Here is a 13838-nt window from a genome sequence, read left to right on the forward strand (position 1 = left end):
GCAGCTGTCCGAAGGTTTCTGATCATGAATTTTAATCTGGACAGATTAACTTCCACGTGAAAAGTTCCTGACCACCCCCCCACACCGCCTGTTGTCTTTCAAAAGCTGACTATTACCTACCATACGGCTTTCAGTTCCAATCTACTCAGTAGATCCTTGTTTTGTCCAATTGTTGGAGTGGAGTGGAGATACAGCTGTGCTTAACGTCCCGCTGACTCTGTAAATGCATAAATAACAAATATTTGCAGGCTCTCTCTCTCTCTCTTTTTCAGCTGGAGAGGCAGAGGAGGATGGAGGTTGAGGATAAATTATTAAAGCCTATCCGCTGTGACTACCCAGGCTGTTTGGCCACGTTCACCAGGATTTGGAAACTGCAGCAACATCTGAGTGTCCACACGGGGCAGGTGAGGTGTCCGTTGAATGCGAGTTTCTTTTTGAAGTCGTTATTCAAAACTCTTGGTCAACAGACTAAAAATTCTCTTTGTTAGAAGCCTTACAAGTGTTATCAGGAGGAATGTCAAAAGACTTTCACCCGAAAGTCTCATCTGCAGCGACATACACGCCAACATTTGGGACAGAAACATTTCAGGTAAGAATTGGAGGGTTGAGGATAAACTGGACACTGAGTGTGGAGCTAGTGGGCAGTTGAGGTTCCTTTGAGGAGGGAAAGGGGACAAATTGAGTTAAGAATCTCTGCTCTTACCCAGTGTGTGTGTGTTTAAAGCTTCTTTGTTGATTAGTCAATCTGAGGGAAACGTTTTTTTAAAAAACGCACACAAACTTTATGAACAGACTTGTGATTCTGGGTCTTATGCCATGTTGATCTAATACAATTAAAAGTTGTAACCCACCCACGGCCTAACTGAATAGGAAATAGACAAAGGGGAATCCAACACCCACTGCAAGTATCCATGAGGCCCGAATTTAGTGGTAAAGATAAAATACATTCCAAACGTTCTAATTTTAAAGTGTGTAATAATATCTGTTGGTAAAAAATGGCTATAAGTTACTGTGACCATGAAGTGAAAAAATGGCTATAAGTTACTGTGACCATGAAGTGAAGTGGATTATTACCGGTTAATTCCATCGAATTTGGGATGTAACTGCGAGTTTTTGCTTGCCACTAGATGGAACTATACCGACACTGGAGAATGTAGAGATAGTCATTTCCCAACGAACACGAGACCGAGTGTTCTCGTTGCCTGAGGTGTAACTAACCCTCTCTTCGGCTCATTTCCTCTCTTCCCAAAGACAGAATAAATAAAGAAATAATGAGCATTTGTGCTAAAAACTGCAATCTCCCGTAGTGTCTAACATGAATTGTAGAATAAGTTACAAGTTTGCCTATCAAATGTTAAATGAGCAGAATATAAAACTTTAGTCTTTATGTAACAAGGTAAAGACTTGTTGCCTTTCATTTCCAAACATTTACCGCACAACTGGGCCAAAACCTGACAAGCATGCCCATGCAAGCTTTCTCCTCACCCCCACCACCCTCTCTCCTTATCAACCATCTCTCCCTCACCCACTTCAGCTTTCCCCTCCATTGTGGTAACTTGGTAAAATGAGAGTTGCCTTACACAGGGCAAGGTCCCATGAACAGTGAAGATGGCCTGATTTGTTTTGGTGATGGTTGAGGAATAAAATATTGTCAGGATACAGAGCCCCCTCTACTTGCCAAAATAGTGACATGGGAGCCTTCACATCCAGCTGAGGGGTCAGACGGTTTAATGCCTCCACCTGAAAGATGCTAGTGTGCCAACTGGGAATCTGAATTATTGACTAAAGTCGCGAGTGGAATTTGAACGTGTTTTCTTTGACTCAAAAGGTTGACGTCCATGTTACTCCGTTGCCCTAAACAAACTGCCCTTTTCGTAGTTGAGAATTTGTTGTCTCCTATTGACTGCCTCAAACCATAAATTCAAAATTGGACAACCCAGATTCTGAGCTTTGCGTGAAGTAGCCAAATCACTTCAGCCACTTCTCTATAGGAAATGTACCTTTTCTTTAAAAATGTGGTGATTTTTCTTTTGCAGGTGTACAGCTGAGGGTTGCATAGAAACTTTTGTTAGCAGTGACCGTTTAAGGAAACACCTGAAGTATCGGCATGGCAACAAAGAATACTTCAAGGCAAGGAAGTAAAATCATTTAAAATGATCAGCTTCAGTCAGCATGACTGCATTTATCATGCAATTATAGCTGTTGAGGCTTTTCAGACTTCATTGTAATGCATATGCAGCAACTATAATGTTGCTTTAGAACAAAATGTGGCCAAATTGGAATGAGTCAGATTTTTGTCCCAGATTTTTGTGATTTATTGTTGATTTTTATGGATCAGCTTTAACTTGGGATTTCTGAACTTGCTGAAACAATGGAGTTTTACTCTTGTGTGGGGTGGAGTGGGGGGTGTTGGGGTGTTGGGGTGTGGAATGGAATGGAGTGGGGGAGGGGGTGGGGTGGGGTTACCCTAACCTGGGGGAGGGAAGAGCTTGGATAAACTAGAACAAAAACAGAAAATGCTGGAAAAACTCAGCAGGTCTGACGGCATCTGTGGGGTGAGAAACAAAGTTAATGTTTTGAGTCTGTCTGACTCTTCAGAGCCAAGGGTCATATAGACTCAGAACGTTAACTGTTTTTCTCTCAGCAGATGCTGTCAGACCTGAGCTTTTCCAGCATTTTCTGTTTTTGTTTCAGATTTCCAGCATCCGCAGTATTTTGTTTTTATCTTGGATAAACTAGGTTGACTCTTGGTCTCAACTTGGTCTTCCCCCTTTTATTCCCTACCCTACCCTCTGCCTGGTCTACAATTCTAGCATGGATTACCTGCCTTGCTACCATAACCTTTAATATCCTTGCCCATCAGATCTATCATTGTTGGTCTAGCTGAGCATGCCTGGCCAGTGACTGCTTGGGTGTTGAGCAGGATTGCTGAGCTGTTTGTGTGTAGGGCTGTGTTCATAAACCTGGTGGTGCTTTGGCACCTCCCACTGAACGTTCCAGCAGAGATTTATCCTTCTAAGATGAAGGGAAGCATTAGGGTCTCTTGGAGGGTGGTAAAGCACTAGTTGGCATACACACCTGCCTGGCAAGATCCCACCTACAGGCCCTATTGATAATCCTATATTGAAGATTCTCTGAAATACTGCTGGCAAAAGTTTGCTGCTTCATGACCTGAATAATAACTTGGCTGTTCTTTAACATCCACCTGTAATGACATTTCTGTTCAAGGTACCTGTCTTTAGGCTTATTCTAGCAAGGACTCATCAAACCTGGTCTAGAGCCACTTGCCCTTGCTGCAAAAGTAATGGTGTTGGGACACTGGAAAGTGGGGATGAATGTTGTCAGATGTAAGCTGCCTGTGTTCTCTCCTATAGCCCATGCTATCCAGGACCTAAAATTGTCAGCTCCCAACATGGTGCAATTGGATGTTTAAGGGTGGTTGTCTGTGTTGAATGGTTTCATCTGATCGAGTTGTTGGTGCAAAGTCATAATCTCCACCTCGTAGTTGCTTGAACTGGAATTTTCTTCCTCTGTAAAGGGATTTTTTTTTTCTTCTTGACTTAAATTTTCCATCTTTACTTTATGGTTGGACATCACACAACTCAGCTGGGTGGGGGTGGTGGAGAGGGAAGGCAAGTTACCCAGTAGAATTTCTGGAGTTCTCCTTATCAACTCTGGGGCCCTGGGTTGGGAGAGTACTGCATAGTGCAGTAATGTATATTCAAGCTACTATTTCAAGTCTGATTACAAAATTTAACATCTCAGAAGGAATAATACAGTTTGGATCAGTGATCTTTCCCAGTTTTTACTGCTTTTCCTTCTAGGGTGGCTCGGATGAAGTGATTTCAAAATTTACCATTAGAAGTTGCAGCCCCCTTTTATAGAAGCTCTTCCCCTCAACCTTGGCTGCATTTCTCATCCATGCTCTTTATTCACCCTGTGTGTGAACCAGGGAGAAGATTATCCACCAGAATTGCTGGGAGGGTATTGATTGTGTGACTGGAGTATTGGCTAATGTGATGCCCACCAGTGCACTAGAAGCTTTGCAACCAGAGGGCAACATGCCACAGATTCAAATGATCAAGCTTAAATGTATATGTAGTCTGAAATGGAGTATGTCCTAAAGGGGGATTCACTGGATTGAAGTTTGCCAATCGTTTCATGAACTTATTTGTGCTACATTTTCTTGCAGTGTTCTTCTGAAGCTTGTGGAAAGACCTTCAAGAAGCGTCGAGATTTCCAGGTCCATTGTTACGAGCACAGTAAAGAGCCTGCTTTTGTGTGAGTGCAAAGATATATGTTCTGAAATACAATCTGCTTGCACCCTCTTCCACGTTCATGCTTAGCATGGCTGATTTTTTTTTTCTCTCGAAGGCTCAAAGTTAGTGTATTCGCTGTATTATTCAAGTAATACAGAATGCATAATGAGACTGCGGAGGCATATAAAGGCAGTAGCTTTATTAGAACACATCTTGCTGCTGTTGCTACATCTTACCGTGAGCCTGCACAAGACCAAATCTGTTGCATCACTTCTGTGATGTACACAGTATATGATTAGCATAGAATCAGAGGTCTACAGCACAGAAAAAGGCCCTTCGGCCCATCAAGCCTGCATCAGTCAAACAAATACCTAACTATTCTAATCCCGTTTTCCAGCACTAGGCTCATCACTTTGTATGCCATGGCATCGCAAGTGCACATCCAAATACTTCTTAAATGTTGAGGATTTCTGCCTCTACCACCCTTTCAGGCAGTGAGTTCTGGATTCCCACCGTCTGGGTGAAAAAATTCTTCCCCACATTCCCTCTAAACCTCCTGCCCCTTACCTTAAATCTATGCCCCCTGGTTATTGATCCCTCCACCAAGGGGAAAAGCTCCTTCCTGTCTACCCTATCTATGCCCCTCATAATTTTATACACCTCAATCATGTTCGCCCCTCAATCTCCTCTGCTCCAGGGAAAATAACCCCAGTCTATCTAATCTCTCCTCATAACTAAAACTCTCCAGCCCAGGCAACATCCTGGTAAATCTCCTCTGCACTCTCTAGTGCAATCACATCCTTCCTACAATGTGGATTCCAGAACTGCACACAATATTCTAGCTGTGGCCTAACCAGTGTTTATACAGTTCCAGCATAACCTCCCTGCTCTTATATTCCATACCTTGCCTAATAAAGGCAGTATCCCATTTGTCATCTTAACCACTTTATCTACTTGTCCCGCTACCTTAAGGTCCCTCTGATCCTTGGTACTTCCCAGGGTCCTACCATTCATCGTGTACTCCTGTGCCTTATTTGTTCTGCCCAAGTGCATCATCTCACTTATCCAGATTAAATTCCATTTGCCACTGATCAGCCCATCTGTCATCCTGTAATCTAAGACTATCCTCCTCACTATTTACCACCCCACTGATTTTTGTCATCTGTGAACTTAACTGATGAACCCTCTGACATTCAAGTCTAAATCATTTATATGTACCACAAATGGCAAGGGACCCAACGCCGATCCCTGTGGAGCATATTAAACAGAATTAACTCATTACACTACAGTCGGCACTGTAAACCTTGTGTTGGAGGAAACTTGAGTGTGGAAGGAATGAAATTGAGAATTGCATGTCAATCTTTGCATGTCAATCTTTGTACTATCAATTTAAAATTGATAGTACAATGTGTATGTTGTTGGAGTCTGCAGTCAAAGGTCAACAATGGCATGTGGAAACTTAGCAGTGCAGACTGCACTCCAACATCAAAGTACCAATTTCATTTAAGAGATGGCTGAACTATCAACCAATTTCTTTAAATTTGGGCTTTTGAATAAGTCTAGCAGTAAATTCCATACATGCCTTGTTTCAGGACAAGACTTAAATACAGTGAACTTTGCTTACTGGGAGCAATCTGTAACCAGGCCAAAGTGATGGGGGATTAAAACGATAAAATGCTGGAAATGCGCAGCAGATCAGGCAGCACTTGTGGTGAGAAAGTTAACATTTCAGGCCTGTGACCTTCAGAACTGAAATGTTAACACTTTCGCACTGGGATGAATTTCTGGCATTTTGTTTTTGTTACTGGCGTTGGAAATCTGAATTTTTACCCTGGAGCCAAAGGGCACTTTTGGTTTTATTGCTTGTTACGGTATATATTTACTGGTATGTCCCACTGATCTTGCCTGTTGTAATTGCTACTCACTGTAATATGTGAATAAATCTTGCCAAGGAAATTAGAATCTGCCCAATTGTTTTCTGCACTAGGTGCCAGAAGGATGGATGCGAAATGAAGTTTAAGACCCCAAATGAACGCAAAATGCATGAAAGAAAACATAATGGTAAAAGGATGTAGTTAAATTAAACAACTTCGTAAAGTAATCCTATGGTGAGAGTTCATATACGTATGCTAGTTTTCACAGCCTGTTTTCCATTTGCTTGTAACTTGCCAGCATCAGCTGTCTGTTTCTATCCTGTATCAAAAATTATTTCTGGATCCTGGCTTTATTTTCCTGCTTGCCAATTGCTTTTAGTGAAGAAAACTTAAAAACTGTCTCAAAAGGTTCCCATCCTCTTGTCACACTGTTGTTGAACTCACTGGAACAGGATTTGAACCTGCAACCTGACTTGAGTATTATTGCCCACTAGAAAACAGCTGATAGCTCTTAACCAAATGTTTCCACCTTCCTTCACTTCCTTCCCAACCATGAGGGGGTGTTTTCACTTTAAACTTTCCGAAGGAAGTTGGACTAATTAAACCTTGGTTTTTATACGCTTAAGTATTAAATCACAAGCCTTTAAAAATAGTTTACATAACTCTGGCAGTATTTTCTTTTGATTTTTCCCCTCAGGCTACTCTTGCAGTTTTAAAGAGTGCCAGTTTGTTGCCACTGCCTGGACACAACTACAGAAGCATCTGAAAACTCATCCAAGTAAGAGATTCAGTGAACTGGAGTTTTTATTTGTATCTGATTTCCAGCTCAATGAATGTTGCCTATATAAAAAAAAAAATACATTGTAGCTTCTAAATTTTGACTAAAGCAGAATTATTAACTACTTTCTTGACCAGATTTTTGTCCTGAAACTTGCAGATGAATTTTTATGATGTGAAAATTTCTTTCAGTGAAATATCAAGAATAATCTGGCTGGAGCGTACAGCATCTTTGTCTTTGATTTAACATGTTGACATCTTGGATAAGCTCATGTTTCCACTGAGTTTAGTGTTTTTAATTCTCCTTTTGGCTTGTATAAACTTGGGGTATTTTAGAAGTTTTGCCTTACTCCAGTTTTAAATTGAGTGCAACCTCTGGCTAAAATGTGAAGACTTTTCATGCATTGTGGCTGAGACACTGGATTAGAATGGAAAAATGCATTTCAGGTAACTTGATGAAGGGTGTCCTGCCTGACCAATTATAGCAGCAGTACTACTGAAAATTGGTTAACTTGACACAGACCAGCTGATACAGCCTACAATCTGGTTTGTGATCTATTGCTGAGCCATCATGATGAGATTGGGTAAACTCCAGTGTTGCCCTATTGGCCCTTTTCAAATTAGTCTGAGCCACTGAAGCTCAAATTCCACTGCAATGAGTCTTAATAGAGAAGAACATTTCAGTGACTTGTTGACTTTAATTCCTTAGCAATAACCTCTCTTGATTTGGGGCACAGGAGAATTAAACTTCAATTTACCGTATGCCTACACAAGTGCACTTGAATTCACTGGCTATAAAGGTTGTCCGGTGCTAGGGGATATTGAGGACATAAATGCTATATAAGTACAAAACCAGTTCTACTATAATTGGAAGTTTACTTTTTGAACAAGTGCCAGACTGGAATATTTGGCCACTTGTGTTTTAGCAGTCGAGTGATCTATGCAAAAAGTGCAACTGTTATGTTGGTGCACCCAAGAATTAAACATCTGGTTTAACTGCCCTGTCTGGCAAGAAACAGTGGGAGCAAATAAAATAATGCAAGCCACTCGAACCCCCACAACCCTTCGATCCTGCTATCAGAGTTTAACCTTGGCAGGTAGGTAGCATGCAAATCAAGTCAGAATTCAGTCTGCAATTTTGATCTGTGCAATGGGGGCAGTCAGTCGGGCAAACCTGTCAGGAGCTAGTTGCTGAGCCAGAGTTTATGGTAGCTCCTGAAGCCAGGCTAATTTTTTTTTATTTGCCTTCACCCCCACCCACATGTCACTGACAGCAACCTCCAACTTTTGGATGCATATTAGTAGGTTTATTGTCTGGGTCTAGCTGTGGTTTTGAGTAAACTTTTAATGGTTTATTATAAGGTTAAACTGACAGAATCTGCATTGATCATGCTTGCTGAACTGTCTGCCTATAGTTGAATACAGCTGTATCTATTGTGAAAAGAAATTGAAAGGCTCAAGTGCCCTCCGTAGACACAAGCGGACCCATATGGTACAGGGCTCTGAGTGGGCTTGTCCAATGGACGATTGCAAACTGAATTTCAGAACTGCCTTTAACTTGGAACATCATATCCGAAAAGACCATTTCAAGATCCTGGAATACAAATGCAACTTCCCAGACTGCCAGAAGGCATTTGCAATGAAAGTAAGTATTCCAGGGCAGGGCATTAATTAAAGCAGCATTTAAAATAAACAGGTACAGCCCCTTTTTAAAAAAAAAAAGCTATAATCTTGTTAGTTCTTAGTGGATTTGTTAAATGGTATTTTGAGGGTTGAGGCAGTGAACTGCTCTGCAGTGCAGAGACTGTCAATGTGAATAGGTTGACCTGGAATAAAGCAGGGACAGAGAATTAGGTACTAGTGTGGAGGGTAAACATAATAGATTAGTTGGGCCAAATGACTTGTTTCTACGTTACAATTTCTGGGAGCTGACTGTCATTTCTTAAGTTTTTTTTTTGAAATCATGAACTGCCATCCCTTGGGGAAACTTCAAGCTGGATAGAAAATTGAAAAATGCCTATTTGAGTTGAAATGGGATTTTTCCTGGGTTGGGGAGGTGTTTGGGGACATTTGCTTGACAAACCTGCTTGATTTAGTCACTCATTGACTTGGCACTGAAGATGCCATGCCCTCTGCCTGATCCATCAGTCAGTGAGAGCATGGCTGATCTTCTTTAACTCCACTTTCCTGCCCTACCCCCATTCCTTTAATGTCCCAGAAAATTTCTCTTGCACGTACTCAAAAACACAACATTGAGCCCTCTGGGTTAGAGAATTGCAAAAAAAAAAAAAATGCAGAGTTCCAAAAGGTCATGTGCAAATACCAGAGTGGGTCTTGATTGTCCCATAATGCACCTTCAGTCCTTCCATGTTTGTACTCCCCAACTTCAGAATATCCTCCTCATAATTTTACTGGAGTACTTTAATGTAGTGTTTATGACTATGTATTATGAGTATTGTGTTTTGAGTCAAAAGTGAGTAGCAAATAATAGGATAATGCTCTATACTCCCTAAAATGAGGGAATAATTAAGGAAACTTACTTGTGATTGAACATTACTCTGGAGCTGCCAAAAATTCATTCCTCAATATTGATGAGTTAATGGCTGTGCCATCTTATCTATGTATAAGAAATCTTACCCTGTCCAGGTTGTTGGGCTGTTATTCTGCAAGGAATTAAGGAATTAAAGTTGGGAGTGGGAGATATACCAAAGTGATATCCACTAATCCGGTCTGCATTTTAATCAATCAGATCACCAATATTTAAGTGTTGCACGTTGCAATGAGCTAATGTGCATTTATCCAATATTTTTTCTTTTAGGAAAGTCATCTCCGCCATCTTGTGGTGCATGATCCAGAGAGGAAGAAACTGAATGTAGGTCACAAATTTTGCTTGGATTAAGCTTTTGCAGCTGTTGGTTACATTTTGGGGTTTGACATTCACATGTTAAATGCCAAGTTCACACTCCTTAGAATGAAGGGAGCTGTGTGGATTAGGTCTTCATGCTCCTGCAGGAGCTTTGAAAATCTTAAGATGCCAGGATTTCAGCTTGATGGATTTTGCTGTCACCTGGTGCCTGGACCTTTGGAGAAAACTTCTGGCCTTTGATTTGCTGCCTTAATTTCATTCACCTCCTGTCTCTTGTCCCATTGTGCAGTCAGGATTTTCCACACTCTGGCTTTCTTTGTAGTTAATCTTTGCTATTGCATTTTGTGTGAACTCTGATGCTATTAAACCCATTGCATTTGAGAACAAATCCCAATGATCCTGCTATTTGTTCTGTATCTTCCTCTGCTTCAATCCCTCGCTGAAGTAATTCTCTCTCTGGAAAAGCATCCTATAGATCTCAACTAATTAATAAATTGCCCCCTTATTACTGACTCCCATACATGGGTAAATTGGGGAAACATTTAAAATCCTTCATTTTAGAATCTATTGGTTTTTAATTTCAAGGAATGCTCCTTTTTAACCTTGGCACAAAGCATTCTTACTACTATTTCCTCCTAAAATGATTTGTTCTCTTAACCTGTGCCGGTAGTGCACAGATATCTTTGTCACTGAGATTGAGACCATCTGACTGGCTGCCTCTGTCACCTTCACTCACCTCCCAGAACAAATATCCTCCAAACCTACTGCCCTATTGGATGTCCCTATTCCCACTAAACTGCTGACCACTCCATTTCTCTTTCTGGCTCCCATGTTGCCTGATGGTTTGTCTTTCAAGTCTGTCTTCTTTCGTGGGATGTGGTGGCAGATCCAACACTTGCTGCCCGTCCCTAATTGCCCTTGAATGGAATGGTTTGCTAGGCCTTTTCAGAGGGCCGTCAGGTGTCAACCACATTGCTGTGGGTCGGGAGTCACATGTGGCCAGATCAGGTTAAGGATGGCAGATTTCCATCCCCGAAGGAACCAGATGGGCTTTTACAAGAATTGATAGTTTCATGGTCACTATTATTGAGTGGAGCTTTCAATTCAATGTTTATTAATTGAAGTTAAATTCCACCAGCTGCCAGAGTGGGATTTGAACCTGTGACCTCAGACCATTAGCCTGGGCCTCTGGATTGTTAGCCCAGTAACATTACCATTATGCCATTGTCTTCCCTCAAGTCTGTTGAAATCAGCCTTCTGTCCTTGCAGAATATCTCCCAAATCCACTCATTGTTTCCAGAACTCATGTTCTGTGGGGTGCAGAGCCCCTTCAAATGTTGTAAATATGCACATAAATGTAAAAGGATCTGATTTGTGTGCAGCCTGTATGGGGACTTTTCATGTTGCCACTCATTAGCTCAGTACCACAATAGCCCTTATCGAAGTCACAAATGATACCCGTATGGCTGACTGAAATAAACTATCCCTCCTTCTTGACCTATCTGCAGCCTTTGAAACACCATCATCCAAAGCCTCTCCTGCATCATCCAACTGAGGGAAGCTACATATGCCTGGTTCCACAGAATTGCGTGCAATTCCTTCTCTTCCTGCTCTTCCACCATTAGTTCCAGTGTCCCTAAAAGGATCTCACCTTGTTTCTCTCTCTTCCACCCCCCACCCCCCCACTTCTCACCTACATGTTGCCTCTCAGTCATGCAAAAAACACCATCTGTTTCCAAATGTATGCTGAAGATACCCAACTTGATACTACTGCCACCCCTCAACCTTCACTGCCTCCAGATTGTCAAACTGCTGGTCAATATCTAGCGCCAGATCAGTAGAAGCTTCCTCCAATGAAATATTAAGACCACTATTTCTCACCACTTAATGACATCATTCTAACTGCAGCTGAATCAGTCTTTGATTTAGTTGAGCTTCCAACCATATTCTGCACCATCTGAGGCAGCTTCCTTATCTCCTGATTCTGTCCCAAGTCCTCATTCATGCTTTTATCTCTGGCCTTGACAATTCTATCCTCAAATATGGAAGTTATTTGAAGTTCTGCTCATCATCCCACTGCCTCCCCCCTCATATTTCTTCAAATCTCTCTGGCTTTTCCTCTCCATATCTCTAATCTCCTCCAGTCCCAAAACACTCCAATATCTTTGCTCCTTTAATTCTGGATTTTTGTGCAACACTACTTGACTATTTGTGGCTGTGCATGTGGAATTTATTTTTCTATTTTAGACACTCCCTAAAAACTTTGACCAAACCTTCGGTCACTGGTCAAATGTGGCTGAGAATTTTTAAATGCTTCTGTGCACCTTGGGACACTGGTATTTAAATATTGAAGTTCTTCCTGTCTCCATACAGTTGAAGACCACACAAACCCCCTGACCCCACCCAAAGTGGTGCTAGGGAATCCCTTAAATCCCAGTGCAATGACTCTGGGGAATTGCCCAGGAAGTTTGGGCAATTCCCCTGTTCTCTGGGACCCTCCCAAAGTGTCCCATTCAAATTTACCTGAATTGTTACCCAGGAAATGCTACATTAAAACCTAGTTTGACACCTGGGTAACTACAACTGATAGGCACATCAGCGCCCCCCCCTGCAAAAAAAAAACCTCCAATCACTCATTGACCTCCCCCAACTCTCCCCTCTGAACCTGGACTCTCCTTTTTAGCCCCCCCCCCCACCCCCTAACCACAAAACTAGACCTTGCCATCACAGCAACTCACCCCACCCCAGTCAACTGTGTAGCTTTTCAAAAAACTAGAATATGGCAACTAGTGCTGAAGAATTGAGTGGATTGCTCCCTCTAGAGGTTTCTGCACTGACAGTTCTGCAGGATCTGACTAGGAGGATCGCCCTGAAAAATCAAAGGAGGCTGTGTTTTTTAGCTTCCTTGGTCAGAGTCCAACCCTGAAGTTTTGGGCCATTGTGTTCCCTACAGTAAATCAGTGACCATATGCACTTGTCACTCCTGCATTTGCTTATGGGTGTATTCCTAGATGTGTGCTGGAAAATAGTGCTAGTATTTTGGGATCTTGATCATCTGTAAACAGTAGTCTGTAGTCCTGTACTGTACTTAATTGGTGAGTTCAATAGGGGAAGAAATGATGGCCCTATCCATTTGATTCTGGTTCATTTAAGCTTATTTGGGCCTACTGTATAATTCAGAATAACTCCTTTAATTGCAGATCAATCATGACTGTAGACAAAAACGACGCCAAGGGCGGAGGAACTTGGTTATCGAAGAGAAGCTGACTAGGCTCTTCAATGAGAAAAAACTCTTCAAATCGAAAAGTAAGATTGAGAGTGACCTCTCTGGTCTCTTCAATGAACGTAAAATTACACATCCTGTGACTATTGAAGCCAATCTGAAACAACTATTTGAAAACCAGCTGTTTCTACCAGAAAAATAGCTTAATGGTAACTTTGTTTTACAATGGATGAGAAGATGTGATTTATTTCAATTTGTAACCAGCTGAGCACTCAGCTTGTTTGAATAGTTCCCTAAGTTTAAGTGCTATTGTTGCCTTAATTTCTAAACAATTTTTAATGCTTTGTTCAGTTATCTGGTTAGCTAATTTGAGATGCTGGTATTTTGATTTGGAAGTTTTATATATAAAAAAAAAAAATTGAGTCTTGGATCTAAAGTGTAGAGTCTTGATCACTTGACAAATAATTCAGTCTTGGAAAACTAGTTTTGAGTTTGGAATTAGTCAAGAAAACTGTTGCCAGTACATTTTGTGAAATGAGTTTTGTTTAACTTTCTGAAAATACAGCAATGTTCAGATTTGCAGGAATGTCTGCTTAGAACTTCAATATTGCTCTTGCATCTCTTTCCCTCCAATCCTGCACCCCCAAATTGTCAATCTTCCTGGCCTGTAGTTGTAAGCCATCCTCTTGGTATGTGCAATAGACAAACATTGTAAAATTATCTGCAGAATTGCCTGTCAAGCAGGGGTGTGCCTGGTAACATTTTTTGCTTAAGTTAGCTCCTGTATGAGTGTATCCCATAAGCTGAAGATGTCCTGAAATGTAATTGGCTCTAGATGT

At 41.4% G+C, this 13838-nt stretch overlaps 1 protein-coding gene across 1 annotated transcript; it reads left to right on the forward strand.

The window, feature by feature from the left end:
• The first annotated feature begins 290 nt into the window (after window positions 1–290).
• Window positions 291–13201, forward strand: LOC121269249 (P43 5S RNA-binding protein-like). The gene is made up of 9 exons (XM_041173807.1): window positions 291–404; window positions 489–589; window positions 2037–2130; window positions 4193–4281; window positions 6247–6320; window positions 6831–6911; window positions 8326–8555; window positions 9729–9782; window positions 12977–13201. Exons 1-9 carry the CDS (start codon window positions 291–293, stop codon window positions 13199–13201), a joined length of 1062 nt encoding a protein of 353 aa, XP_041029741.1.
• Window positions 13202–13838: the final 637 nt, after the last annotated feature.

Source organism: Carcharodon carcharias, chromosome 23 (assembly GCF_017639515.1).
Source record: "Carcharodon carcharias isolate sCarCar2 chromosome 23, sCarCar2.pri, whole genome shotgun sequence".
Lineage (NCBI taxonomy): Eukaryota > Metazoa > Chordata > Chondrichthyes > Lamniformes > Lamnidae > Carcharodon > Carcharodon carcharias.

What these genes read in the sequence shown, in the direction of transcription:
- LOC121269249 (XM_041173807.1), top strand. Translation starts at nt 291, where the DNA reads ATGGAGGTTGAGGATAAATTATTAAAGCCTATCCGCTGTGACTACCCA. An exon ending in GCATCTGAAAACTCATCCAA is followed by an intron (nt 6,912 to 8,325) that starts GTAAGAGATTCA and finishes GTCTGCCTATAG; the next exon opens with TTGAATACAGCTGTATCTAT. An exon ending in CAGAGAGGAAGAAACTGAAT is followed by an intron (nt 9,783 to 12,976) that starts GTAGGTCACAAA and finishes CTTTAATTGCAG; the next exon opens with ATCAATCATGACTGTAGACA.